The sequence below is a fragment of the Lepisosteus platostomus genome, chromosome 5 (genome assembly GCF_059453375.1).
Source record: "Lepisosteus platostomus isolate fLepPlt1 chromosome 5, fLepPlt1.hap1, whole genome shotgun sequence".
Taxonomy (NCBI): Eukaryota; Metazoa; Chordata; class Actinopteri; order Semionotiformes; family Lepisosteidae; genus Lepisosteus; species Lepisosteus platostomus.
Window position 1 is genome coordinate 38,828,026 of NC_142615.1, and position 18,535 is coordinate 38,846,560.

An 18,535-nucleotide genomic window follows, 5' to 3' on the forward strand; every position below is an offset into this window, starting at 1 on the left:
GTGGTATCAGAAAGGGGGCTGCCACTGAAAAGTGTAAAGCCACAGTGACGAGCAAACGTGAGGTTAACGAACCCCAGGTTGAGCAGGTGGGAAAGAAATGGCTGGTCAGCACACCACAATTAATGGTTACAATAACCTATGACAGACATGATACAGCTACCGAAGTGCAGCTACCCAACCAAACAGTTTTTCTACAAGTTCCTGAAGGAGCTATAGTGCATCTCAACGATTTAGCACTGTATCACCTGGAGTCAGAACTGTATGAAACGGAACTCGAGACTGTGGACGCTTTCAGAGGACACAGCGTTGACTTGGATGAGAGAATCCAAGAGACAGTAAGTCTTGAGGGTGTACAGGTAGTCGAATTTGTTCTCAACGACACAAACTTAAAAACTACACTGGTAGGTCCCAAGCACAGTCGGTGTGGATCCTCTGGGGCGCTACGGACAGTAAACGTGGTCATCTTGACACTGCTGCTGGGTAGCTGGATCATGGCTGGGGTAATGTGTTGGATGCTGTTCTCTTGTATCAAAGCCTTGCGGGGTAGTTTGAATGAGACAAAGGGAGCAATGGTTTATCACCGAAATCAGGTAACCACGCCTAAGCGTCTGCCTGCTGCAGAGCTATCCGATACTGATAGTGAACTGCCGGAAGTTTAAGGTCTAGGGCTAATGATGACGCCCGATGCCTCATTTCTATGTACCTTATAACTGAGAGCAGGTATACGCAATGTTCTTTCCAACACTATTTCCTGTACAAATTCTCGAGAGGTAATGTGAATATTGGGTGGTAGAATCCACCGGGGTACAACAGACATCACTTAACTCTGTTTTTGTTTTGAAGGCAACAACGCCTCAGGACCTCGTGACCTTCAAAAAGGGGGGATATGTAGCGGCAATGCTTGTTAATAAGACAGAATTAAGCGTTGGTATGCTCCTAAAAGAGGCCCCATCTCACCCTCCATCTCTGTGGTGCAGCCACAGAGAAAGAATTCATGCAAGCTGATTTAAGATGTTTTCTTGTGATAAGAAACCAGCTCCCAAAGGGGGATGCACTTAGCTAAGCCTGGCTATCATGATCAATGGTCATGCATTGGCGCCTATCAGTCTAGGGAGTGCCGAATGGACATCTGGACTGCATTCCTAAGTGTCAAGAGTAAGTGACTTATATCTCACCTTGACCAACCAATCAGGGACTGGCAGGTCGTGGTAATACCACGTGGGTCTCCAATGCCCGCCAAACTCTCAACCAATCAGCACACATCTGGGTCTTGATCAAAAAGGGAGCGCAAGCTCAGTTCTGGGCTCTCCTTGGCCATTTTCGCGCATCCTCAGAGACAATCACGTGACAACTGCTGTTGTCTGCAAAAGGACTTGAACTTTGTTCTAAGCGCGAGGCCGAGGATCCCGTACGTACTCAGAATTCTACCAACGTGAATGCTCCGCTTGATCAACGGCAGCCTACAGTTGGACCCTCGTCGACAACCTGAATAGCTTATTCAGAAGCAGCGCTGGACCGGGAACGAACCAGTTTCTTCCCAGGCAAAAGAGTGACTTGTGAGGACTCGCGGTCACACTCTGTGCATAGAGACTTTCTACTAGCCAGCCGGACTGCTGGTAGATCCCCTCGGAGCAACGACTGCCCTGCGCGCCGCAGTCAGATTCCTCCGCCCGTCCTACTCCGAGCTGCACCTCGACTGGTTGGCCGGTAGCCAGAGGACGCCGTCACAACGCCCATTGGACAACCGCTGCAACAGAGGCTGCAACAGAGCCTGTCAGCTGGTTTGGTGTTCGTGCCGGGAATTCCAAATCCCAACACAGTGGATAAGTAAACCCCATGTTCTACATTGCGTCTCGAGAATTCAATTGTACCTCAACACAAGTTGTTATCAATTTAATTCATGAGTAATGTATTTACTTCCGAGTTTGGAGTAACAGTGGGTAATAACACTGATTAGCGATTTGGTAACCGAACGATATATATTGACATATATTCTCTGTTGTGTATCTCTTTGTGTTTGCATCTCTTCGAGATTATATACCTTGTATGTTGATAACCCTCACCGTAAGGTCTGCCGCTCGTATCCAGGCAGACTAGTATATGTTTGTTTCACAGTTATATTAATAAATGTATCCCGTGTATTGAACCCGTGTGTGTGCGTTGTTAGTTGTTCTGACGATTGATTTTCTAAAAGCCCCGACGAACAACCTCGTGATTACTGCTACAATTAATAATTGTCTCAGTAAACCCATCAAAACCACTACACAGGGGTGCAGTTAATAGGAGGCAGGAGTCTCTGCTCTGGCAGAGTTGAGGTTCTGCGAGGGACATCCTGGAGTACAATCTGTGAGGTTGACTTTGACATGAAGGATGCGGAGGTCGTCTGTCGTAAACTAGACTGCGGATTCACAGCAGACTTGCTGAGAGGGGCTCATTTCGGAGAGGGACAGGGGCTGATCAGGACAGAGGAGATCCAGTGTCGGGGAAATGAGACCAGAATCCAAGACTGTCCCACCTCAACCAGGGAGAACCAGAGCTGCACTCACAGCAGTGACATCGGCCTGGTCTGTACAGGTGAGAGCACTGCTGTCTGTACTGATTCCCAGCTGTATAAACTCTTCAATATCACATTCTGAGCAGTGTGGGATAATTACTTTTCTTCCTCATAGCTTTCCCACTGATCTTTGAGAGCATTGTGTTTCTACTGTGTCATCATCTAGTTTAATTAAATATCTAAAGAAAAAATGGTGTAAAGTCCTGATTTTTTTTGTCCTTGCTTTTTAGAAAGTGTTTCATCAAAAAAATATTTGCCTAAGTTTAATATGCTTGTATTTTGCATTTCAGAGCACTGCATATTGAACCAAAAAACTAATTTCTTTGGATCAGTCAGTGAGCTGCAGCAAGCAGTGGTCTTGTGGTCATGTGATTTCCACTTTTCATGATTCATTTTTATTTCTCACAGTGCGATAGATAATTGGTCTTGTGTTTTGAAGTTAAATATTCAATAATTATGCGTATGTATGAGACGTTTGTTGTACAATCTACCTTCTGTAAAATCAACCTTAATAACATTTCATACTGTATAGTTCCTGACTCTCCTGTCCTTTGTATAAAGTCTAGTGATGTTAATGCTTACGGATCCTGACTTGTCCTCTCTGCAGAATACAGTGACTACAGGCTGATGGGCGGCCCTGACTCCTGTTCTGGCCGGGTGGAGCTGCAGTACCGCGGTGAAGACAGGACAGTGTGTGACCAGTACTGGGACCTGAGAGATGCCACTGTTCTCTGCCAGCAGCTTGGCTGTGGGGAAGCTGTAGCAGTTCCAGGACAGGCCTGGTTTGGACAAGGCAGTGGATCAAGAAGGGTTCATGTGTTTGAGTGCTGGGGCAATGAGACTCATCTCACCTGGTGCGCTGTCTCTTCATGGGGCAGAGCTGCTTGCTCTCATGGGCAGGATGCTGGAGTCATTTGTTCTAGTAAGAATCAATGCATATTCACATTTTCAGAATTAAGAAAGCTTTAAAAAACAGATCAGTAGGATGTCTAATCCAAATTTCTGCCACTTGCTCATGAAGCAACCAAATCCATTTACATGGTCTTGGTCTCCAAGTCAGGCATATCAGACCAACTGTTCAAAATCCCAGTAAAAGCAATCTTCTTACCAGAATCACTAAATATTTCTCACTTTTCAAACTGGCCTAACCTCCAAAGAGCTCCAGCACATCTGTTGTCACCTCTCACCCAGCTGTCTTTCCCACAGTCCACAGTACAACCATGATCACCTCTCTCTCCGCCTTCTGTTCCCATAATCCTCTCTCATCTCCACAGAGCTCCAGCACAACTGTGTTCCCAAGATCCATCCACTTTATCTATCCACATCTGCTTTCTATTTAGCTTCCATTACCCACATTCATGCTGTTCTATAGGACACTACTCAGCTGCTAATTCCAGCTGCACCCACCCTGTGTAACTGAACAAACAAGCCAGTTCACATTCACATTCCTCATTCACAACCTCTCTGCCAAAGATGTCCACACTACAGGTTGTGCTCCTTTTAGTGTCCCAGTGAGCTGAGCTCACCTGCCCAGTGCTGTCATAACCATCCTCACTCATTAGGAATGATCTAAAGAGCTTCTGCAAGAAGGCAGTTGAGGTGAAGGAGGGCAAAAAGAAAAGATGTGCACAGTTGTCATCAGCCAGTGAATATTTATATATTCATATATGTAATAATTACAGTATTAGAAGAGAGTATAGTATTAGAAGAGAGAGTAAGTGTCATATTAGAATTTCACACCGTAGCAAACGTCTTAAGCAAGAATATTTAAAAAAAATATTATGACTATTTTTAAAACACTATGTTCAGACATAATAAGCTGTGTTGTATCAAGATAATTTTACAAAATAATATTCCGGATAACCCCTCTGTGAGTTTGTTTTGTTTTACTGATGTATGACTGAAAATAATCTTGATTATCATTTTTTTAGATTCCTCCCTGTCAGCTCTAGACGGTGGAGTCCGGCTGTCAGGAGGAGAGAGTCACTGTGATGGCCGGGTGGAGGTTCACTACAACAGCACCTGGGGGAGACTCCTCCAGCACTCCTGGGGCTACAGAGAGTAGTATTGTATATGTATTTCCCCTCTGTATATGGTACAGGCGATAGTGCTGTGTGTCTGACAGGTATTCAGTGCTCTGTAGTACAAGTCTATAACTCCTCTCTGTATGGGACAGTGACAGTGTTGTGTGTCTGACAACTATTCAGTGCTCTGTAGTACAAGCCTATAACTCCTCTCTGTATGGGACAGTGACAGTGCTGTGTGTCTGACAGGTATTCAGTGCTCTGTAGTACAAGTCTATAACTCCTCTCTGTATGGGACACTGACAGTACTGTGTGTCTGACAGGTATTCAGTGCTCTGTAGGACAAGTCTATAACTCCTCTCTGTATGGGACAGTGACAGTACTGTGTGTCTGACAGGTATTCAGTGCTCTATAGTACAAGTCTATAAAACCTCTCTGTATGGGACAGTGACAGCCCTGTGTATCTGACAGGTATTCAGTGCTCTGGGGATGAGACTCATCTGGTGAACTGCAGTTCTCCACAGAGAGTCAACTGTAGTGATGGACAAGAAGTGTCCCTGCTTTGCTCAGGTAGGAGCCATTTGGTCTATTTGATCTTTTTTTATTAGTTTAACTAAATACATATATTTTGATACCTGTTGCACTGACCTGGTAGAAGGATACTGGAGCCAAGAGCTCTGAGTAAAGCAGGCTGAGCAGACAGACAAAAGTTAAAATAAATGTGGGCAGAATTAAACAATTCACTTTCACTACCGAAACACTCAGGTCCTTCTGTAAAAACGTTCCTGGAGAGATTGTCTCAGGTTGACTTCTTTGGCATCTGTTACTCTCTTCAGTGAGAATCACAGTTCTCACTCCGGCTTCAGCTTACATCTTGCCCTCTTTTTAAAAAGAATTACAAATGGTAAAAGTCACCTCAAACCCTAAACATCTCCTATAAAGACCCTTCTTTCTTTCCAAAACCCAGTCAACAAACCTATTCTACAAAATAATATATTTAGTACAAGAGCTCCGTACTTGTAGAGCTCCGTACTTGTACGTTCCCAGTCCTAGTCTTATGATTTCTACTCTCCCGGCAATTCAACTCTTCACTTGTCCTCGACTACGACTCCGCCTCCCTTTTTGTACCTACTGATCTCGGAACCTTCCTGGCTTTTTGACCTCCTAGCTTTTGTCCAAGACCATGTCTTCGTCCCTCATTTTGGCACTGAACCACAGATACCTGAATTGCCACGCACAGGGTCCTACCTCCCCTAGCCTGGTGTTACGTGACACAGTCACTGTGCTGCTAAACTCTCCAGAATCTCTTCCTTCTTATAGTCACTGTGCTAGTAGATTATCTACTATCTCATACAGTCTGAAATGATATTAGATTTTCTGTGTTCCACCTCCTGTGTGTCCCCAGTTTCTAGTTCACAGGAAGATGGACTAGCAATCCAGTCAAACAGGTTAAAGTAAATTTCAATGTCTGACACATTTTGAGTATGTGCAGTATAAATATACAAAATATCCTGTAAACATGGTAATGATACTTTTCTCTCTCTCCGCAGGCAGTGCTGATGTGAGGCTGGCTAATGGTGCCAGTCCCTGTGAGGGGACAGTGGAGATTCACTATAAAGGAGAGTGGGGGGCAGTTCGCAGTATTATCTGGGATCTGGATGATGCTACAGTGGTGTGCAGACAGCTAGGCTGTGGATCTGCAATTTCAGCACCAGGAAGATCTTACTTCGGACCAGGATCTGGATCAGTCCTGCTAGGCTTGGTCTCCTGCAGAGGTTCAGAGTCTGGGCTGAGGCACTGCAGAACAACTGAAGTGAAACACTATGGCGCTTCCCATGACTCTGATGCTGGAGTGATCTGTTCAGGTAGGAGACATAGAATCTTTTCATCTTTTCAGCCTCCAGCACTGAGGACAATTAAAACTCCTTCACTGATCTAGAGTCCATCATCATGATCCATCTGTCCATCATCCCATTCCCACTGCTCCTGTCCTGCTGAGACCTGCTCACTGAGAACACTCCACACTGTCACTGTGTGCCTTTATTTATAAATCCAAACCATATAAATTATCAACCAGCTCTCACTAACTTTTTCCCTACAGTTATTCCTCCTGCTCTCTTACTGTCTACTATTAGCTAGGAATATTCTTAATAAACATAAAAATAAATCCTTTAAAACACAAATCATATAGTATTTATAAATATAAGCAATAAATATATGTCATACATAAATTATAATTTACTGATAATTATATTCTATAACTATATGAAGGATAAAGTGTAAATTCAGCACATGACTCTTCAGTTTGGGAAAACTCATTTTTCTCATTCATGTGTTTGTACAGCAGGATAACTGGAAGTGTCTGAGACTATCTGAGCATGTAGTTCACCTTGTCTTCCCTGGACATTGGGTGTTGGTCAGTTTAAACAGCCAGACTGTGGTCAGTGAGTCTATATTTAGTTATCTGTCTGCCCCTAATGTTTAAACACTGGAGAGGCTAGAGTATGCTGGGGTTCTGGTGTGCTGTGGGGTGAATTGCCTTCTCTCCAGGTGTCAGTGGATCTGGTCAATATCAGGTGTGTTTTAGTGTTTCAGTGTCAGTGATCTGGCCAGTTTAAGGTGTGTTTTAATGTGTTTTCATGATATTTTGGACTCAGTGTTCTAGAGCTTGGTGCTACAGTGTGTTCTGTGTTCAGGTGCTGTATCAGCTGGCCAAAGGGCAGACTTTTGGTGGTTGAGTAACTGTCAGTCTGATACAAATGAGCCCAGAATTGATTTGTGCAATGAGCTCTCAATACTGAATTGTATATAAGTATAAATGAACAAGATCAAGTTCTGTTGGCTCAGTCCAGTTGTTCAATGATTTTGCTATTGAAGATTGGACGTCTAACCTCTTACCTCCTCTGTCATATTGGAAAATAGGTTGGGTTATACTGAACCATACTCATGATGATGAATTAAAGTTTAAAGATTGGCACTTAAAGAGCCTTTAAAGGCCTCTATGGGTATCTGATGTTCCTGAATGTTCTTGCAATGAACTATAGCCAGTAGCTGACTGCTAGACCCTGGTGTGTGTGAATAGTGCTGAATTAAATTACAGTGTGTCTTTCACTGAGATCTGCTTTCATGTGAAGAAACACAATCCAGGTCATGTCCACATTGTCTGTCAGTGCCCAGGTCAGTCAGTCCTGCTCCATCAGTGCTGGGCTGTGACAGTCCTGGTCTTGTCCAGAGTGTCTGTCAGTGCCCAGGTTAGACAGTCCTGCTCCAGCAGAACCAGGCTGTGACAGTCTTGGTCTTTTCTAGAGTGCATGTAAGGGGTCAGACTGGTCAAGGACAGTGAGCTGTTTCTTTGTTCTGATATCCCTGCTCATTGAGGTGTCACACTGGTCAGTGACAGTGATCTCTGTTATTGTTCTGATATTCCAGCTCACCGAGCTGGTCAGGGACAGTGATCTCTGTTATTGTTCTGATATTCCAGCTCATCGAGGGGTCAGGTTGCTTGAAGGCAATAATCTCTGCTCTGGAAGAGTGGAAGTGCAGCACGGAGAGACCTGGGGCTCAGTGTGTGACTCTGACTTTGACTGGCAGGACGCAGAAGTTGTCTGTCGACAGCTGGGCTGTGGGATTCCCTCACAGGTGCTGAAGGGGGCTCATTTTGGGAAAGGGGGGAGACAGGTCTGGACAGAGGAATTCCAGTGCCAGGGCAACGAATCTCAGATTTTCTCCTGTCCAAAGTCATCCACAAAATCACAGAACTGCACGCATGAGAACAACGTGGGACTGGTATGTTTTGGTAAGAGCAGGATAATTGATTCCATTTATTTTTAATGTAGTTCCTAAGTGAAATAAGAGAAGTTTAGGAAAGACAGACAACACTCAACTCCTGCCAGTCACCTGCTCACTGCAACATAAATCTGCAGCATGTCCTTCCCAGTAGTCTTTGCTCTATAACCCCTCCCCTGATTCAATGTCAATACAGCAGCAGCAGCAGCCCTGTGTCTTTTGATACAGGGGCTCTGAGTGTCTCATCCAGTTTTTTTTTCTTGAAGTGTAAAATTAAGGCTGAGTAATGGTAATTATATGTAAAATGGTTTAGATTTGTTCTCTAAAAGAAAAACAGAAATAACAAATATAACTTGGACCCGCTCTGTTCTGCCCTTGAATTCACACAGCTGTTTAATCAGTAAAGAGCTGAATAAGCCTCATTCATCAGTGTTAGTATAACTCTGTCTGAGTCAGTACTGTGGATTTAATCAGTGAAGAGCTCTAGAGTTCCATTCATCAGTGATGTTATGTTGAGGGTTTACTGTATACTTGAAGGTGAGTTGAGGATAACTGCTAGATGTTGCAGGATATTGTTGTGTTATGACACTGTGTCTGCTCTCTCTCCCCTTGTCCTGTCTGCAGGATACACAGGGTACAAGCTGGTTAATGGCTTAGATTCCTGCTCTGGCCGAGTGGAGTTACAGTGGCTCTTCAGCGACTGGGGGACAGTGTGTGACCAGTACTGGGACCTGAGAGATGCCAGTGTTCTCTGCCAGCAGCTGGGCTGTGGGGAGGCTGTAGCAGCACCAGGACAGGCCTGGTTTGGACAGGGCAGTGGGCCAGTAAGGGCTGATGTGTTTGAGTGCTGGGGCAATGAGAGTCGTCTCTCACACTGTGCTGTCTCTTCATGGGGCAGAGCAGGGTGCTCTCATGGACAGGACGCAGCAGTCATCTGCTCTGGTGAGAATCAAGTTTTTAAAAATCATGTGTTTACACACAGCAGCACACTGTCTTCATGACTGACCAAATAACTGCTCTGTTACATACAGCCAGTAAAATGATAGAGATGCCCAAATGTTATTTGTTAATGCATTTCAGTGTATTTTCACTAAAAATACAGATTTTTTTTTGTTATTCACATCACCGATGAAAGAATGTCCTGGAAATCAGTATACTGTAATTATATTATATTATATTATATTATATTATATTATATTATATTATATTATATTATATTATATTATATTATATTATTTTATATTATATTATATTATATGTAATTGCCTGATATCTGTAATAATCCATTAATTAACCCAGAGCACAAGTAAGCAGGGTACTGCACAAAAGAGAAAGCCAGAATCCGGAGCTCAAGGTTAATAGAAGTAATTTTTGTGCCACACACACAACTGACACGACACTCCACTGGTGAAAGATCAATCCTGTGGACAGTAATGAGCTCCTTCCTTCTCTTTTACAGACTCGAAAAGTAGCAACGATTCACTTGGAAATGGTAAAGTGAGAATGATGACTCATTTTGTCATTAGTCAGTTCTGTTTTATTGTAGTTTCATTGCTGGTGTTAAATTGCTCCTCTCACACACAGCTCACACTCCACTTTCTCTCTCTGTGTGTTTGATAGGTATCCCATCTTCCTCTGTTCCTTCCTCAGTAACACCAGGTATGAACCGGTCCTTGTTCTGTATCTCCAGGGCTCTCAGTGTGTGTTGGCATCTCTGTTACTCATCTCAGACTGTGGCTTTGTGAGGCAGCAGGTGTGTGTGGAGGTTTTCAACACTGTTCCACTCAACCTCTCTAACACACACAGTCAGGCAGCAGGACATAAAAGCTGCTTGCACTGCATCTGCTGTCCCTTAGCTGATGTTCAGCAAATTATCTCCCACTAGAGGTCACAGTGATCTCTTAGATCTACTGCACTGACCTCTGACTCTCTGCTCCTAGACCAGCACACCCTCAGGCTAGTTGGAGGAGGAAGCGACTGTGCTGGGAGGCTAGAGGTTTATCACAATGGATCCTGGGGGACAGTCTGCGATGACTCCTGGGACCTGGCAGACTCTCAGGTGGTGTGCAGGCAGCTCCAGTGTGGGGCGGCCCTCAGTGCCCCAGTGCCGGCCTCCTTCAGCCAGGGAACTGGACCCATCTGGCTGGACAAGTTGGGCTGTCTGGGGAACGAGTCATCTCTGTGGGAGTGTCCCTCAGCAGGGTGGGGACAGCATGAGTGTGGACACAAGGAGGACGTGGGAGTGGTGTGTTCAGGTACAGGTCTCCAATCACACCAGACTGTATTCATACAACAGCGTGTTTGGTGCCAGGAGCAAGTACAGTATCCCCAGTTCAAGACAAGAGCAGGGACAGTAATGTGAAAACAAATTGTTGTTGTTTTGCACATTGCCTGTTGCTGTTTTTGCACACAGCCTGTTGTCTCTGTCTTTCTTTTATTACACAATTGTACGGTTGTTTTTTTTTGTACTCCGTATTGTCTGAGAGCTAGCTAAACAGCATTCCGTTATACCATATACCTGTATATAAGTATAATGACAATAAACTTGAACTTGAATTTGAAATAGTATTGTAATTGTAATTGTATTTGTAATGGGGTGCTTAATAATAATTAATAATAATAATAATAATAATAATAATAATAATAATAATAATAATTGCTTGCACTTATATAACTTTTTTCTGGACACTTCACTCAAAGCGCTTTACGGGTAATGGGGACTCCCCTCCACCATCACCAATGTGCAGCATCCACCTGGATGATGCAAGTCTTAACATAATCAAAAGATTCTCAATTTGGATTGTAATTTACAGAAAATTTACAAACTGATGTTGGCACTAATTTTAACAAATATCACCATTGCATTGTTTTTTATTGAAAAACAACATTCCATTACATTACATTAATATGATTTTGGGAAAAAAGATTATGATATCCTAATGTCACAGTAGTTCTCAGACACACTGTTTCTATCTGAGGTCTTTAATCTAGAAAGTCTGTGTCAGTTCAGAGCAGGGGTCTCTCAGTCTGTCCACTTGTGTGTCCCCAGAGTTCAAGGAGCTGAGACTGGCCGAGGGCTGTTCTGGTCAGCTGGAGGTGTTCTACAATGGCACCTGGGGCAACGTGTGCTCAAATAGCATGAGTGAGGACACAGTGAGTCTGATCTGTCAGAAGCTGAACTGTGGGAAGTCTGGGCGTGTCGTCGATTCAGCCCCCAGACGGGACTCCGCTCCTCACTGGCTTGATGAATTTAAATGTCGCCCTCACGACTCCACGCTATGGCACTGCCCCTCCTCTGCCTGGAATCAGAACCAGTGCACAGACTCTGAAGTGGCTCTGATCACTTGCTCAGGTAAGAACTCCCTCTTCCACCTGTCTGAGGGTCGTCAGGGGCTGGATGTGTGTGTATATGAAGAAGAGGGTGAAGTGGAAGGAGATCATGACTGATAAATGAAATAGACAGCCCAGTGTTACACTGTATTTGACCACACCCCACAAGTGAACTACGGTCGGAACTGTGGACAGCTGAATCAGTATTCAGAGCTAGGGCTACATCAGGAACGAACCGGTCTTCTTCCTGTCTAAAAAGTGTGACCTTCTTGAACCTGCAGTCACTTTTCTTCTGTGCACAAACTCGCTAGTTCAGGCAACACTAACTAGCCGGTCTTCGGAGAGCATCAGCAGTGCACCGCAGCAGAAATCTCTCCCTCCTTATCTGTCACGCCCTCTGCAGCCAGAGGGCGTGACAGATAAGCTCAGCATTGACGTTCGGATGTCCTGAGACCCGCCTAGCACCAGGGCGCCCCACGTCCGCTCCCTGAGGGCATAGGTTTCTATACGGCATTCCTGAACACTTTGCACTAATGAGCCCGGGCCTTTTTCCTGTTTCGCCGCTACGCATATGGGTCTTTTTCCGAATTCCTGCTCCCCACGGTTAGTCCCTTTGGACCTCCGTGACATTATCCTTCTCTCATGTCGAACCAGCACTGCCTGGCACCGGGCCAGAGAGCACCGATTGGACACAGCAACAAAGCCTGACACTGCTTCTTTGTGTCTGCAGGAGATCTGAATCCACACAGATTGGATCGGTATTCAACTTCACTGCATTACAGCTCGAGAATTCAATTGTTATCCTAACCAGTTGATATCAATTTAATTCCTAAGAGTTATGTACTTGTTTGAGTATCTAGTGTAGAATTTGTAACCAAGTTCATTTACTAAACTGTCTAAATGAATGATATACTGAATGTATGTCCCTCTTGGTTTGTAACTCTTCGTGATTGAATATACCTTTTGTATTCTGCTAACCCTCACTATAAGATCTGTTATATTAATATGCAAATTTTATGCATTACTAAATATATTCTCATGTAATAGTATGTAAACCGTGCGTGTGCGTTGTTTGAGTTATCCCGCAAGGTTGATTCTAATAGCCATCAAGGAATCATTTTGTGACTTACTGCTACAATTAATAATTGTCCCAGTAAATACACAAAACCCCTACATTTATTGGTGCCTCGTGAGAGGATGCCTACACTGATTACAATATTTCCCACTTCTGAGACTGAACAATCTGCTAAATAGGAAATAAGGTGAGCTGTCACTTTTCAAAAGTGATGAATGTTAGTTTTATCAGACCCCTGAACAGAGTTTAGTGTTTCTAATCCCTAATCCCACAGTGTGTAAAACATTAAATCCAGTGGTTTACCAAGTGGTATGCATGCAAGTGTCTTACAAATGTATTCAGACCTTCACACAGTTTCCATATTTTGTAGCTTTACAGCTGGCAGTCACAGCATTTTCAAGTTGCAATTAATATTTGTTATATACACAATCCATAAATTAAAAATTAAGGTAAATAAATATCTAATACAAAAGAAAAAAGAAGACGTAATGACTGCACGAGTACTTATTCCTGCAGCTAACATATTCTGACATGATACTCATTAATGTCAGAATGTCCAGTATAAAAGTTATTAATCTGAAATTAACAGGGTTTTCCTTCTTTTAGATGAAGAGAAGAAGTCTTTTAAATCCTGTTCCACAGCCTCAGGCCAGGAAACATGTTCAAGTGAGTTTACAAAATGTGTCTGTATGTTGATAAAATAATTCAATTCTTAAATTTTGTTTCACAAATAACAAATACAGTCAGTGCACTGAATTAGACAGTAGACTAGCTGTATTTTGTTTTGCTGTTTATTAAATGTGTCAAACCAGGAAGGAGGAACATAGAATGGAACACAGGCTGGTGGAGTTTGTGTCTCTGTGTCTGTTAATCAGGTTTATTTAGTTCCTTAGACTATTGGCCATTCAGGCTGGTTGGAGGAGGAGGTGTTCTTCAATTTTGTTTCACAAATAACAAATAGTCTGTGCACAAACCAGACAGTAGCCGAGATATATTTTGCTTTGATGTGGATAAGATGTGTCAAACCAATCTCTAGACTACTGGCCCCTCAGGCTGATGAGGTTTGTGTCTCTGTCTGTTAATCAGTTTTATTTTGTTCACTAGACCAGTGGCCCCTCAGGCTGGTCGGAGGAGGAGGTCACTGCTCTGGGAGGGTGGAGGTTTATCACAATAGCTCCTGGGGGACAGTCTGTGTTGCTCATGGGACCTGCAAGATGCCCAGGTGGTCTGCAGACAGCTGGGCTGTGGGGACGCAGTGAGCGCAGTGGGAAATGGATCATTCGGACCAGGAAACAGCACCATCTGGCTGGACGAGGTGAACTGCAGGGGCAGTGAGCTCCACTTGTGGGATTGCTGGCACCCTCCCCTGGGACAGAGCGACTGTCGGCACAAGGAGGACGCTGGGGTCATCTGTACAGGTGAGTGGGAGCTGCTGGAGGCCCCAGGGTATTTGGGGCTGCTCTCAGTACAGAAATACAAATGTAAATAATAATGAAGATGCAAATACAAATTCTGCCTATTAGAAAAACAATTAGTATGAGCCCTTGTGGCCATTAAATACTCTATATTAGTGCAGTGTGTGTTTGTCTTGGCTCATCATCTCTCTTTCATAATCTCTGAATCTCGACCCATCCCTTTTTTTTTCAGGTTGGCTTTTTTTCACTCAAAGCCATCCAGTGAGAACAGGTAATGCAGTTAACATAAGGGAATAAAATACATTTTGGTTTGTCTAAATTATGCTGCTGGCAGATTGCATGATTTTCAGAAGTACTGCTCTCTCTATGAACTGTGGCCTCTGTTTAATTTTTGTCAAGAAATACAGAAGAATTGTTGTGAATCTTGTCATCAAAAAACATCTATTATAGCTCTTCCTACTTCCACCAGCACTTCCTCAGTGAAAACAGGTAAATCCCCAGTTTCTAATCTCTGTCCAGATTAGATCACTACTGAGATTGAAGATTAAGACACAGAAGATCATTTTCTTATCTGTGTCCCTCTCCCTCAGGCAGCACCAGGACAACACCCCAGACACAGCTTCTGGGAGGCCTCTCCGTCTCGGTCCCGGTCCTCCTGCCACTGGGGGCTCTGCTTTTTGTGATGTTGGCCCTGTTAGTGTGGCAGCTGATCCACAACAGGAAGCTGAGGAAAGGTAGGGAGGGAACTAGTGCCCTCTGGTGGTCACTACTATCACTCACATGAAACTGATATGTGGACTTTACTCTCAGATCAAGATCTGCAGAAATTTGCAGATGTGAAGAATTATAATATTTATGTGCACAGATGCCGAAGACAAAGTTTAGCACTGAACTGAATACCTTCTATTCCCCTCACTGCATGTTAATCCTGAGTGTTTGTTTCCTAACACAGCCCTATCTAAGGGAGCACACACCCCCTATCATGATGCTGTCTACGAGCTAATAGAGTACAAACTGGCCAGAGAGGGAACCTACAACATCTCCGGGAGAGGTGAGTGGAGAGAGTGTTCAGGTGTGATTGGTCTTCACCCTCTGAGGAGGATCTGAAGACTTACACTTGTAGAATATCTCACCACACTGTTTTCAGATAGTAGTTCTTTCTCAAGAGGTATGTCAACATGAGTAAAGAAAGTCAGCACAGCACTGTGCCTGATCTAAAAACAAACTCTGTGTTACTTTTCACACTCTGGCTTCTCACACAGTGGGAACAGCCAGTAGAGGACAGTGAGGCTGCTGTCTGACTGCAGGTATTATTGATCTGTCCTCCTGTTCACAGGGAGATTCCTCTCTGACGAGCTGCCCTCTGGATACAATGATGTGGAGGATAGTGAGGGAGACCCAGTACCAGGTGAGGGGAGATGGAGTCAGGGGGATCAGTGTGGGAGTGGGGCATCTGCAGTCCAGTACTCACTCTCATCCCAAACCAGGCTGAAATCTAGAGAACTTGTGTAGAAAATCCTGAATCTTACAAATATAACCTCTGGTGTTTGACACCTTATTAACTCTGCTCTTCAGTGTTGCCTAATGCTGGCCTGATCTTAACAGATTACAGAGGCTAAGACAAAACAAAACTAGACTTTATCAGTAGAGGGAGAGGATACCTTTAAAGAATAGTTAGGCTGCAGCTCTAACTAGTGTTGATGCAACAGTTACTGTTTCCCTCAGGAGCAGAAATCAGGATCGTTGTCCCACTATGATGATTGGGAAACTAAAGGCAATAGACACTGCCTTTCAGATGAGATATTAACACCAGCATCCTGACCTAATTATTAAAGATTCTGTTGATTGCTGTTTATAAGACTCACCCTGGAGTTTTGCCTTACTTTTATCTCACAAAGCATTTAGAATTGCACTTTACTATAACTACATAGAAAACATATTTTACTTACTTTGCAGTTCATATGAACATCAGTTTGTTATTAATGTTAAAAGTGATTGCAGCACTGTGGTTAAGTGAGTCAGAGTCCTGAAGTGTATATTCTCTGTGTCTCTGTGTGGTTCAGGAGACTCAATAACGTCTCTGAAAGAAGAGATCCCAGAGCACTATGATGATGCTGTAACTGTACCTCAGAGACCAGACGCTTTGTCAGGTTGGTTATTTCAGTCCAGTCCCAAAGAGAAACCCTGCACCAATCCCAGTGAGTCTGACTCTCTACTCTCCCTTTTATCTCAGCCTCTGAATACTGGGTTTTCAGTTACTCCGCAAGAGTCACATTAAACTGACTCTTGACTATGGTCTCAGCTCTGCGCTATCAGTCTGGGTCACTGTGCTGCCAGTGTCCAGCTCCTCTTCAGTATCTCATAGGTTTCACATCTTCACCCCGCCCAAATAAGTTAAAATCTAGGAGTAGTTTTATATTTATTATGGAAGTGAATAGGATTAGAAATCAGGTTCCCTGATCTCCCGTATTTAGTCTGGAATTTTAGTTCTAGTGTGATGTTCAGTTAATCAGTGTATTCTGAGGAGCTCCAGGAGTCCTGTGCTCTAGATGAGATGTGTTCTGCTGTGTGACAATGAAGCTGTGCTCTGTGTGCTTTAGGAGAGCTGATGTCCTCTGTGAAAGAAGAGGCCCCAGAGTACTATGATGATGCTGTAACTATACCTCACAGTCCAGATGCCTTGTCAGGTGGGTTATTTCAGTCCAATCCTACAGAGAATTCCTGCACCAGTCCCAGTGAGTCTGACTCTCTTTACTCTCTCTGTGCACTGCACAGAACATCACACTGAGTCTGGATTATTCTCTGGGTTGTTCTGCTGCCAGTGTCAAGCTCTTCTTCAGATATTTAACAATGATTCACACCATTGCTTTTTGTTCTGATACAGGCTACTCTGTTGTCATTCACCATTTTAATTTAAACAAAATAGAGCTATGTGAAATTTATTATATAACCATGTTCCCAGGTCTCCAACTACTTATTAACATTGACATATTTAGACAATTTCCGCCTGGAATTTCCTCCCCCTAAAACATTTGTTATATCTCTGCAGCAGAACATAGCAGGTCTAAAATTGAAGCTAACCCCCTTGGCTTTGAGTGTGAATAGTCAAATTTCTTATATTTCTTAATGTGTCAACTCAGCAGACAAACATATGAAAAAAAAACCTCCTTCTCTGTCCTGTCCCTAGTTTCCTGCCTGCTGTCCTTCCGGTCCCTCTCTTTCCCTTGGGCTATATATTTCCGGGTCTTGCACTCTGCCCTCGCTCAGCATTGATGTTTGGATGTCCTGAGACCCGCCTAGCACCAGGGCGCCCCACGTCCGCTCCCTGAGGGCATAGGTTTCTATACAGCATTCCTGAACTCTTTGCACTATCGAGCCCGGGCCTTTTTCCCGTCTCGCTGCTACGCATATGGGTCTTTTTCCGCTGTCCTGCTCCCCACGGTTAGTCCCTTCGGACATCCGTGACAGAATACTTAGCCACCTTCTGACCCCGCGAGCGGCGCTTTTTGTCTTGCCGCAGTTTTTTTTTTCTCTTGCTCTGGGCTATTTTTTTTTGTTTATTATTAGTCGGTTCCTCTATTCTAATCGCTGGATATCACTCCAATCTTCCGTGCCTGTGAGCGGGTCCTGCACCTGGCTTTCCTCGGGTAGATCACTCCGATATCAGTGATTGAATGTTGAGCTGGCTCTCCCATTCTGATTGCTGGATATCACTCCGGGCATCCGTGTCTGTGAGCCGACTGCGGTCTGGCTTTCCTCGGGTTGTCCACTCCGATATCAGCATCAGCTTGGTGAGTTCTGCCGTTCCTCCATTCTTTTCGCTGGATATCACTCCGGGAATCTGTGTCTGTGAGCGACTACGGTCTGGCTTTCCTCAGGTTGTCCACTCCTATATCAGCGTTAGAATGTGAACGTGCCCATTGCCCAGTCTGCGGTATTTTTCCCTGGGGTTTTTTGTTGTTTTTTCTTGTTTTTTGCCTTTTGTTTTGATTTTTTTTCTTCCTGGTTTCCCCTCCGTTTTGGTCCCCCCTGCTATCTGTTTTGTGTGGTTTGTCTCCCTGGTCTTTCCCAGGTTTTTGTCTGTTGTGTTTGTGCTTGTGTACTTTTTTGTTTTAAGTCTCCGGAGCTCTACTCGACCCCCTTCCTCCACCCAATAAAGGTTTTTACCCCCGGAGGAGGGGGTAGCTCCCAGCCGTTGACTCCCGCAGGTTTCTTTTCAGTTAAATGAGGTTTTTCCTCCCCCCAGTGCTGTGCAGCTCATTTATTTGTATCAGGAGCCGCCCATGAAGGGGGGGGGGGGTACTGTCACACCCTCTGCAGCCAGAGGGTGCTCCTTCTCTGTCCTGTCCCT

At 44.2% G+C, this 18,535-nt stretch overlaps 1 protein-coding gene and 1 long non-coding RNA gene across 2 annotated transcripts; both read left to right on the forward strand.

Moving 5' to 3' along the window:
- The first annotated feature begins 6,097 nt into the window (after nt 1–6,097).
- On the forward strand, nt 6,098–11,811 carry LOC148666288 (scavenger receptor cysteine-rich type 1 protein M130-like). The gene is made up of 7 exons (XM_088632911.1): nt 6,098–6,473; nt 8,093–8,374; nt 8,989–9,306; nt 9,824–9,856; nt 9,985–10,023; nt 10,305–10,619; nt 11,414–11,811. Exons 1-7 carry the CDS (start codon nt 6,098–6,100, stop codon nt 11,809–11,811), a joined length of 1,761 nt encoding a protein of 586 aa, XP_088489037.1.
- A 2,973-nt stretch (nt 11,812–14,784) lies between these two features.
- On the forward strand, nt 14,785–15,593 carry LOC148666289 (uncharacterized). The gene is made up of 3 exons (XR_015936638.1): nt 14,785–14,918; nt 15,137–15,235; nt 15,521–15,593. It is a non-coding gene; the product is annotated as an uncharacterized LOC148666289 (long non-coding RNA).
- The last annotated feature ends 2,942 nt before the right edge of the window (nt 15,594–18,535 follow it).

Bases quoted from the DNA above. Each gene is read 5' to 3' on its own strand.
- LOC148666288 (XM_088632911.1), top strand. From the start codon at position 6,098: ATGGTAATGATACTTTTCTCTCTCTCCGCAGGCAGTGCTGATGTGAGG. The intron at 6,474-8,092 runs AGCCTCCAGCAC...TTGAAGGCAATA, and splicing joins TAGAATCTTTTCATCTTTTC to ATCTCTGCTCTGGAAGAGTG. The intron at 9,307-9,823 runs GTGAGAATCAAG...TCTCTTTTACAG, and splicing joins CGCAGCAGTCATCTGCTCTG to ACTCGAAAAGTAGCAACGAT.